The sequence below is a fragment of the Pygocentrus nattereri genome, chromosome 6, assembly GCF_015220715.1.
Source record: "Pygocentrus nattereri isolate fPygNat1 chromosome 6, fPygNat1.pri, whole genome shotgun sequence".
Classification (NCBI taxonomy): domain Eukaryota; kingdom Metazoa; phylum Chordata; class Actinopteri; order Characiformes; family Serrasalmidae; genus Pygocentrus; species Pygocentrus nattereri.
Window position 1 is genome coordinate 45205627 of NC_051216.1, and position 11172 is coordinate 45216798.

Sequence of the window (11172 nt, forward strand, 5' to 3'; positions counted from 1 at the left end):
GGACTTTTCAGAAGAGGCTGGGACTCTTATCGTATGTGTTAGGGAAATATTACCCAAGCAACACATAACATAAGAGTCCTAAAATGTTCGTAATAAAACAGTCTAAATTTAAAACAAACAGTCTGAATATAAAACAATCACTACTAAATATATTATATTTGTATGATTTTAATTAACATTTATTTTATATGCCTTATCTTATGTAACATTTATTTGTGCGCCTTAATATAAGACTCTTATCGTATGTGTTACGGGATCATTTCACCCACAAGAGTCCCAAAATGTTCATAAAAAGTTCTTAAAATTAAAATAAAAATTAATAATGCAAAATTGTATGTGTGTGGGTTTTAATGAAGCATGCGTTCTTTTCATACTGTATCACTAGGATGAGTTTACAGGACACGTTGGGACTCTTATCGTGTGTGTTGCGAGCGTGGGAACCGTTCCTTTTCCAGGCTCTCCGCGCCAGCGGCAGGAAGAAGAGCAGTTAGCTGGTGTTCAGAGTGAAGAAGCAGCTCCGTTTCGGTTTGTAACGCCCTGTTTTCCTTATTTCAGCTTTTTCCGACCACCTTTCCCACAAGAGAAGATGTGGAAACGGTTTATATCGAGGTTAAAGATACTACTAATACGTTAGCTTAGCTACTGTCCTGTACAAGTTGATCTGGCGAGCCAAGCTAACTGCTATCAGTGCAATTCCCGAGTTAAGCCAGACTCCTGGGAATTTTTTAGACATTTCCACACTGAGATAGATCGTCCTGAACGCTAATTCACAAGTAAATCTCATAAATAACCTAACTGGGGTGCATAGACACTTTTTGGACACCGTTTCCATGAGTCCAGTGGGTTAAACCGGCTTTCCTTCAAATGTCCATCCAAGTGTTGTTTACATCTTTATTGACCACTTCATGTTGAGATATCGAGAACTAAGTTGCTGTGGATTAAAAAAAAAAAATAAATAGTAATTCAGTCCTTGAGATGTAAACAGAGGCGTCCAGAGTGGTTTGAGGTGAAATGGTTCATTTGCAGAGACTACAGTGGTGGTGATGGGAACCAGGTGTCTCAGTGCCATCACCACAAATACAGCCTTTTATTTACCGTCCAGAACCACCAGAGAACCTACACGAGTCCTCTGAGGGTTTATGTCCTGTTGATGATGGCAGCTAGTCTTGTCTGGGATCTGTCTTACCGTAACCCTTTATATATGCAGTGCTGTGCGAAAGTTTTAGGGATCTAGGCAAATGTTTAAACAGTCGACCTCAGCAGGGAGTTTATCACGATATACATTAGAATAAAGTCGTATTCATAATTCAAATAAACAGAAAAACTATAAACAGTAACGAGAATTTCTCAGGTTCGTATTTTTTCCTGGACACCTTCACAGCCGCCACAGAGACTCTTTAATATCATCAATTACATCATGAGCTCAATTTACTGAGCACTGATTGGTCAAACCAGGAGCTGCTTTATAACTACATATAATACTGGTCTTCCTCAAGGAGAGGCTTGGAGATGGTTAAACAAACAAACAAACATCCAGAAAATCACTATTTATTATTTATATATATATATATTATATATATATATATATATATGTCGTTGTTGTCGGAAGAAAACCTCATATCTTGAAAATGGTAACTTTACAGGAGAAGGAAAAAATATACTTCACTTTTAATGTAAGTCTATGGAACCAGACGTCTTTCCAAGTAATTTGGGGATATTTCTTTTGGGCCGTTCTTCATGAAATTTGCTCACAATGTACAGAACAGCAGGTATTTTCAAAGGATGTCAAAAACTGAATAACAACAAAAATGGAGATAAGAGGTTTTCTTCCGACAGCAGTGATATATATATATATATACACACACACACACACACACACAATCATTATTAACTAATATTTGTTTATTCAAATATTAACACTTTTCTCAGCAAATAAACACAAACTACACAAATAGATAGCTTTTGAAAAACGTGTCTTGGGAGCCTCAGACCTTCGCCCAGTACTGTATCTGTGCCGTGAATGGGTTAAAATAGGTGTGTCTCAGATATCAGGCAGCTTATTCATAACCGGGTCATGTAATTCCTTTCTGTTAGGGAGCTTTTAGAGGCGCTACACTCGTCAGTCGTCTGGTTCCAATGACTGCCACTCAAAATCAGATGTGGTAAGAAATTTTGAAAAACCAGTGAGGTTCCCCTTTAACCCACGCTCTTCAGACATCGTGATGTTGAGAGAGACGCTGCTGAAATTCCTATGTAAACTTCCTTAATAGCTTGGGTAGACAGGACGAAGTTCACGTGGATCCGGTGGGTAAAAATGCCGTGGACAACTGCTCATCTTATGAAATCAAGTGTATTAATAAGGAATTTGTCCCCTTTTACTGCAGTAACAGCCTCGACTCTTATGGGACGCCTTTACAGTAGATGTTGGAACATTGCTGTGAGGATTTGATTGCATTCACCCCAAGAGCAGTAGTGAGATCAGGTACTGATGTTGGATGATTAGTCCTGGATGGGACGGAGCTCCATCATGCCAGAGAGCACGGTTTCACCGCTCCACAGCCCGGTGCTTTGTATGTCTGTAGCTGTAGCTTGGCATTGGGCGCTGGCCATAGACTCAGGTGTGGCTGCTCCTAAGTTAAGCTAAGTGGTACTTTTTTAATCCCACAAACGGGGAAATTCCACCTCCGCATTTAACCCATCCGTGAAGTGAAACACCACATACGCACCAGTGAATACACACACACTAGGGGGCAGTGAGCACACTTGCCTAGAGTGGTGGGCAGCCCTATCCACAGGAGCAATTGGGGGTCTTGCTCAAGGACACCTCAGTCATGGACTGAGAGATTATATATTATGGAGATTATACAAGCTTTGTGTGCATAAACTCAATATAACGTAGCTGTATTCACAAATTAAAGGCCTGTTTGGCTACGTCTGGACATACAGGGTGGGTCAGTCGTCTTTGGGGGGCCAAACCGTAGTATAGTGTAGCATTAGAAAGATGCCGAGTGTGGGAGAAGTAGTGTTCTCAGTGTTGAGCTGCGTTGACTTGGCTAATCAAATCTCTCTCTCTCTCCCTCTTTCTGTTTTTTCACAGATCTCCGTCCTGTAGGACCAATCATTTGACCTCATCTGTTATCCTGCCTGCAGCTCCACAGGTGAACCTCTGGTTCTCCGGCTCCCTGAGGCTACACCCTTCACCTCCGTGAGCGTCACTCCAGCCCTTTCGTTGCTACTCTATCACCGGTGCCTCCTCCTGCCTCCTCCGTCATGACTGAGCCGGAGCTGCTGACGGAGGTTCCGGCAGCTCTGAAGCGCCTGGCCAAGCAGGTGGTCCGGGGCTTCTACGGCATTGAGCACGCACTGGCGCTGGACGTGCTGATCCGCAACCCCTGCGTGCGAGAGGAGGACATGCTGGAGCTGCTGAAGTTCGACCGCAAGCAGCTGCGGTCCGTGCTCAACACGCTGAAAGGCGACAAGTTCGTCAAGTGCCGCATGCGCGTGGAGACGGCGCCCGACGGAAAGACCACCCGCCACAACTACTACTTCATCAACTACCGCCTGCTGGTCAACGTGGTCAAGTACAAGTTGGACCACATGCGGCGGCGCATCGAGACAGACGAGCGCGACTCGACGAACAGAGCGTCCTTCCGGTGCCCCTGCTGCCACAGCACCTTCACCGACCTGGAGGCCAACCAGCTGTTTGACTCAATGACAGGTGAGTCCAGACGAGGCAAGTGGACACATTGCCACTAATAACTGTGGGACCGAATGTCCATCATAACCATATATTACATTACGTATGCTACAGATAAACATGTTTATGTGAATCAGGCAATGTAGATTTAATGAGGGGCCTGCTGTCAGAGCTAGGATGGCATCTGCAACTTCGTCTCGAAGACTTGAAGCAGGTGCGAATGCAGCACATTGATTTTCATACTGAACTCCTTTATGCTAATTTATCAAACTTTTGCAAGAGGAAAAATGAACTTTCCAAATCCATGAGCTGTTGTTAATGTTACCTAATGGTTCATAAAGCTGAAAATGAGCAGTAAAGTTGGTTTTCAAGCTGAACGATGAATTGTTCTTACATCAAAGTCGAAAACAGAAAGAGTGCAGTTTTCAAATCGCAATAGCTGCAATTTTTATTATATATTATATATATTCTCAGCAATATCGTCCTAAGTTTTAAGTGGAGAAAAGCTAATTGCATTGAGCTTGTAAGCTGCTTGTAGGTAAGTGATGCCAATCAGAAGCAACAAGTCACCCTTGTTCTATATATGTGGCATCACAACTGGTAGTCGGACTCACTCGGCATCCGAGCTTCACGCCAGAAAAAGTAGATATTCTGGTCTTCAAGCCTGGAAATTCTACTATAATTAACTATAATTTATAGAAAATCACTGCATTTAATTGGCAATATTGGTCAGAAAAATCGCGATTAGATAGCTGTTAGATTGTTCAGCCCTAGTTGTTTTCATTTTCTCTTATTCAGATTTCTTTCTTTATTAGCTTTTAAACTGAGGGTGCGAAAAGATAAACATGCATTATTGCTTGCAGCCAATATAACGATCGAATGAAATGGGTTGTTTTTTTCTCAAATAACATCTTCCGTGGGCTGTTATTTGCTATGAGCTGCTAAGGATCTGTCTGCAAATATAGCCACAAGTGGCAATCTGTGGGGTCCAAGCATTGTGTTTCATCAATATCTCCAGGATTAGGACTGATCCCACCTTTTCCTGAGCTTGCAGTGACAGAAATATACACTAGATGGCAGCAGAGTTATGAAAACGCGGTGAGGTTGTTCATCTGGATGGAATTTCTCACCTGAAAACCTTGTATCTCCATTTTTGGCATTTTTCAGTTTTGGACATAATTTGAAAGTGTCTGTTACTCTTTACATTGTTTGTGAATTTTGTGATGAATGGACCAAAAGAAACGACCCAAAATGTCATGGGAAAAATTCTGGTTCCATTGACTTACATTGAAAGTGAAGTATGTTTTTTCCTTCTCCTGTAAAGTTACTATTTTGGAGATACAAGGTTTTCTTCCGACAGCAGCGATATGTGTCCACTTCTAATGAACTGGAGATTTTTTTTTGGAGGTTTTTTTTTTTTTTTTAATGATTCGGACAGCTGCTCAGGCCTACAGTGTTGGAAATAAAGGTTCTGCACAGGTGCATTTTCCATTCATCAAGGTACAAACAATGTAAATGTGCCCCTAAAGGTTCTGCAGTGGTTTTAAGGTCCAAATTGTGCACCTTAAATAGGTTTATCAGGTGAAATGTACTTATTTGTGTTTTAAAACGAGACGGGGTGTGTGGAGTCATTTCAGTGGATTATGGTTCAGTTGTGTTCCCTGACTAAAGGAACTGAGATGGACTCTTAAGATTAAGATTAAGTGACCCTTATTAGTCCCACAATGGGGGAAATTTCAACTCCGCATTTAACCCAAACGTGAAGTGAAACACCACATACACTCTAGTGAGCACACACACACACTAGGGGCAGTGAGCATACTTGCCCGGAGCGGTGGGCAGCCCTATCCGCAGCGCCCGGGGAGCAGTTGGGGGTTAGGTGTCTTGCTCAAGGACACCTCAGTCATGTGCTGTCGGCTCTGGGGATCGAACCGGCGACCTTCCGGTCACGAGGCTGGATCCTTAACCTCCAGCCCAGGGAACCACCCCAGTGACAAGAGGGCTCCTGCCCCAGTGACAGTTTACTGCCTTTTTTCTGAGCATGTGGTAGTTAGCATAAGTGTTAAATGCCTTAATGGCAGGCCTGGCGCCAGTGGATCATTGAATGGGGCGGTGGGCCGCCATCCGTTTATTACACCACACTAAACCCGCTGCATTTTATACCTGCTTTCGTACTGGCAGACGGCAAAAACAGTGAAACTACATGTGCACTGCTGCTTGCTTGAGGATACATTAATTAATACAGGAGCTTTTGTGTGAATCAGGAGGGAGATTTCCTAAATAAGTAGGCCGTTGTTAATTTGTTGTGGCTCTCCTGCGTGTGTGGCTTTAGACCTACAGTCTTCTTTGCACCACGTGGTCAGGCTGCAGCCCTCCTAACACCCCCCCCCCCCCCCCCCCCCCCCCGGGCCGTCTATGGTTTCTTAGTGTTTTAACTCCAAGTCAGTGTAATGTTGTAAGGCCTGAAATGTATTTTTCAGAATGGAGGGAATTCATATGTTTTACATAGGGTGGGATTTTTACAGTGGGGTTGGGGGGGGGGTTATACACTTTGAGGGGGGGTACTACTTGTGAGCTTAACTACAGGTCTTACCTTGTCTCGTACTTTTTGAAAGAAGGACACTCCGCCTTTTTCATGAGTTTAACCAGATGACCAAATTTTGAAGTAGGCAGTTTGATTCTGCTATAAAGTAGGTGCTTCTGAGAAGCCCCCTCGTTTTCTCCCACTGCAGCTGCGCAACTTCGGTAGCATTGGCCGTGGCGTTCTTGGCTGAATCTGCCTCACGCTTTCTTTTCAAGGCTACGGTAGGAGAAACGCCATCTGAGTGGCGCCTTTGTGGACGTGTCGTAACGTCGGCTGGTGGAAGGCACAACGCGGTACGTTTACAAATCGAGCAGCTCATCTCACCCGCTGTTAAGTTCGAACCACGGAAATATCCTGAGCCTGAAACTTTGAAAACTGAACGTCTTCGTCCTGCTGCTTCACTTACTTCATTAATAGTTAAAAGGCTGAAACTCACTAGCCCACAGATTCACTTTTACGCATGAATTTACATGAGCACGCTGCAGGAAATCACTCCGGTAGGCCGCCCACCCACATGCATATACGCCGCTAGAGCTGCACAATACATTGTTAATCACCATCGTTATATTGGCTTTTGTAATAGGTTGCAAAATACACATGAGCCCTGTGATGATCACTGTTTCTCACTGCTGAGGTCGGTCTTAAACTTCTTGTTTTTACGGCTGTTGTGTTAATCCTACTATTAAGTTTTTAAAAAAGATCAGAATTTTCTTTCTCGATAAATCAATAACTAAGATTAAGAGACCCTTATTAGTCCCACAACGGGGAAATTTCACCTCCTCATTTAACCCATCCATGAAGTGAAACACCACATACACACTAGTGAGCACACACACACACTAGGGGGCAGTGAGCACACTTGCCTGGAGCGGTGGGCAGCCCAATCTGCAGCGCCCGGGGAGCAATTGGGGGTTAGGTGTCTTGCTCAAGGACACCTCAGTCATGTGCTGTCGGCTCTGGGGATCGAACCGGCAACCTTCCGGTCACGAGGCTGGTTCCCTGACCTCCAGCCCACGTCTGCCCCAATAATGACCTATTAGCAAGTTGCACGTATCAAATTCTCTTATTGTTGCTTTGTGTTAAAGCAGCAGTGCGAAAAGGAGCCTGATGGAAACACCATGTAGTGTTTATATATGGTTTTATGTAAAAGTTTACCCATACAAGTAATATTGAACAGTTTCTTTTAGTCGAGTCATCATGAAATTTTGAATAATGTAAAGAGCCGCAAGCATTTTCAGATGATGTAAAAAAAAAAAAAAGTTCCTAAAAAGTAGCCACGTTTACATGCAGCTTCATAACCTGTTGATAATCGTATTAATAGCTCAATCGGAATAGAAGACGTCCACATAAACGCCTCAGTCAGAATAGTCTAGTCCAGTTAAGGTCATTCAGAACACAATTTTCTATCCGATTGAACGAGGTGGTTAATCCTGTAAATAATGCGTTAAATAGAAGAATAATATCCGAGTAAACGCCTGAATCCGATTACATTCCCTATCAGAAAGTTGAAGTTCTGCGCACGAGACTTTATACTGCTCGACATGGCGGAGCAGAAACTGGTCTGCGGAGGAGACGAAGTTTTTCTGAGTCTGACGTCATTTTAAAGCGATTAAAAACACAATCACTGCTCACTGCTGCTCATCTCACTCTGACTGGACTCACGTGATGCTCGTTGTCACGGTAACGTAATTTTGGATCAGATTACTTGTGGTGAGCATGTAAACGGGTTTTCCATCAGATTGTTGAGTAGAGTGAGAATAAACACCTCAGTCTTCATCTATAATCAGAATGTATTCAATCGGATTGGCGAAAATCTTTGCATGTAAACACAGACGCTGAGCCTTTGAAAGGCTGTGCATCAATGATTTAGTTCTAATCCGTTAAGTTCATTTGTACTTCTTGTCCTTTTTGTAAAATATTACATGATTAGTCATTAAACCTTCCAGTTTAATAGTATGAGCAATAGTCGCAGCCCAGAAATGATTATCCAGTATATTTGTACTGTATTTTGCAACATATTATTAAATGGCAATGAGTGACAAGATCAGAGTTAAAACATCACTGAGAAGAAGAGAAACGAGTGTGAGACAAAAGAGTTCGAGTGAGTGATGCGTGATGGAGTGATGAGGTAGAGAGGGGAGGTGAAGACCCCTGCAGTCCGCTGCCAGGGGGGAAAGGGGAAAGGCAGGCAAGAGAGGCGAGCTGTTGCTAGGATACACAGCGGGGCGGTCACGCAGGCAGGTAGGTAAAGAGCAGCCGCACTGCTGACCGCGCCGGAGAGAGTCTGACCGGGAGGCACCTCTCAAACACGCACACGGTCTCACCACAGCGATGTCCCTGCCCATTGATTCCCTCTCTGAGAGAGCTGTTGGGTTAACATTGCTTCTGTCTTTATTCCCATTGATTAAGCCTCTTCACATCTGTAGTTGACGACCATCGACGTTGTGGCGTTATTATGGGACGCTTCCCTTTTGTTTACCCCAAAATAATGCGTCTTTCACAAAGTTGAGTGAAAGTTTTGCAGTTTAGAATAATAAAAATGTCAATAACGATATTATTTTGTTCGGGTTCTGCTCTGTTGTTCTTTGCTGCTCTTCAGGTGGTCAACGATTAGAACAAAGTAAAGATGCGGTTAATCATGTTCTTCTGACACTACATCCTATCTTAGTTTATTAGACTTCTTTGCGATATCAAATCAGTCGGTTTTTGCCTCTTTGACTTTTTATATGTTTTGTTTCACATTTGTGACTCTGTATCTAGAACGCCACAAAGTAACCAAACTATTGTTATGCAGTTTTTATATCTGTACTGTCTAGCTGGGTTTAAAAGTCCTCATGCTGCATTGAGGTTACTAGACAGCTATAGGACCACCCAAAAAGCTTGCCCAGCCCATACCACAACAAATCTATGACCGTTTGGACAGGTTTCAGGTAAATTGGACAGCGTCTGTGTTTGCAGGCAAAGATTTTCGCCAATCCGATTGAACACATCCCGATTATAGATTCAGACTGAGGTGTTTATTCTCACTCCACTCAACAATCTGATGGCAAATCTCTGTTTATATCCTCACTACAAGTAATCCAATCCAGAATTATACACATCCCTGCAGTAACGCTTGGGGTAGACGTTACCATGACAACGAGCATCACATGAGTCCAGTCAGAGTGAGATGAGCAGCAGTGAGCAGTGATTGTGTTTTTAACTGCTTTAAAATGACGTCAGACTCAGGAAAACGTCCTTCACATGTCCTTATTAAAGAAGGCCGAGAGGAAGACGTCGTGTTCTGAGACGCGTAAGCTGGACGTCCGTCCCACCGCCGTCTTTTAAAGATCAGAGCATGAACTTCGTCTCCTCTGCAGACCAGTTTCTGCTCCGCCGTGTTGAGCGGTATAAACTCTCACAGCTGACTGGTACCAGTGGGGCAGGACATTGCAAAAATTATGGCCAACAAATGTCGGCAGTGAGACTGAAAAACGTATGGCGAAAAGTAGCGGCAACAATACGGGACACTCAAAATCTATAACTGTAGTGGCAAGAGAGCCGGACGCACCGGAAAAACGACAGCTGACTGGTGCCAATGATGCAGCACAAACTGCATGTGCAATAATGAGGACTGACCACACGGCTTCAGTCAGCAGGTTTGTATGATTGGGCAGCTGCCAGAAGTTCCTCCTCTGATCTCTGCTTTGATTGGTCAGCTGGCAGGAAAGATAGAGATTTAAGCTCTGATTGGGTCAGAGATAAAAGACAAGCTCGTCCCTGATAACCGTCTTGCCTCATCCGCACCTCCATCACTGTCCCTGTGGATGCTCTGTTCAGCCCGCCAAAGTGTCTCAAAGTCTTCGACCTCAAGGTTTTTCCTTCAGTGTTCACATCGCCACGCTATCGCAGACGTACCAAGAGTTCTGAGATTCGTCAGAAAGTAGCGTTTGTCAGAAATAAAAGAAGAAAGCGTAACTGTGTTTTATAAAACACGGCGACCTTTCATTTTTTTGTAATATTGCTAAGCTTTTCCTCTCCGCGTGTGGAATTGTGCCGCGAGTACAATCACAGTCATCTTTTTTCAAACTCGTTTTTATATTTTTCTATGGCGCTTTTGTTCTTAGTCTTACACAAGAGCACGGCGCTCCCTCTCGCTTTGAAAGGAGCCGTGACGAGGCAGAGAGCGGGCGCAGTGTAATTTAGCACACATTTATTCATATATGATGAAAAGCATAAACTATCCACACACAAAGCCCCACGTTTTACTCTGTGAAAGACTTAATGAAGGCCTGCACAGCACACTGATCTCTCGAGGGAGGGAGGGAGGGAGGGAGGGAGGGAGTGTCAGTGGGAGTGAGGGAGGGAGGGAGTGTCAGTGGGAGTGAGGGAGGGAGGGAGGGAGGGAGGGAGGGAGTGTCAGTGGGAGGGAGGGAGGGAGGGAGGGAGGGAGTGTCAGTGAGGGAGGGAGGGAGGGAGGGAGTGTCAGTGGGAGTGAGGGAGGGAGGGAGGGAGTGTCAGTGGGAGGGAGGGAGGGAGTGTCAGTGGGAGTGAGGGAGGGAGGGAGGGAGTGTCAGTGGGAGGGAGTGAGGGAGGGAGGGAGGGAGTGTCAGTGAGGGAGGGAGGGAGGGAGTGTCAGTGGGAGTGAGGGAGGGAGTGAGGGAAGGAGTGAGGGAGGGAGTGAGGGAAGGAGGGAGGGAGGGAGGGAGTGAGGATCAGTGAGTGTCAGGGAGTGAGTGTCAGTGGGAGTGAGAGAGGGAGTGAGTGATTGTCAGTGAGAATAAGTGAAAGTGAGAGAGTGTGAGTGAGAGAGTGAGCAGGAGTGTGAGGGAGTGTAGTGCTGAGCGTTTGATGGCTCTGCTGTTAAAGCCGTGTTGCTCCGCTCTGTCATTACCTGTAATCGTCTCTTCTT

General features: G+C 44.5%; 1 protein-coding gene across 1 annotated transcript in view; it reads left to right on the top strand.

Moving 5' to 3' along the window:
* Positions 1-453: 453 nt before the first annotated feature.
* gtf2e1 (general transcription factor IIE, polypeptide 1, alpha) overlaps positions 454-11172 on the top strand; it is a 20914-nt gene continuing 10195 nt past the window's right edge. Inside the window, exons 1-2 of the mRNA XM_017702982.2 lie at positions 454-525; positions 3098-3718. Coding sequence (XP_017558471.1) covers positions 3271-3718 — 448 coding nt within the window. The 5' untranslated portion in view covers positions 454-525; positions 3098-3270. The remainder of the gene's footprint in view (positions 526-3097; positions 3719-11172) is intronic.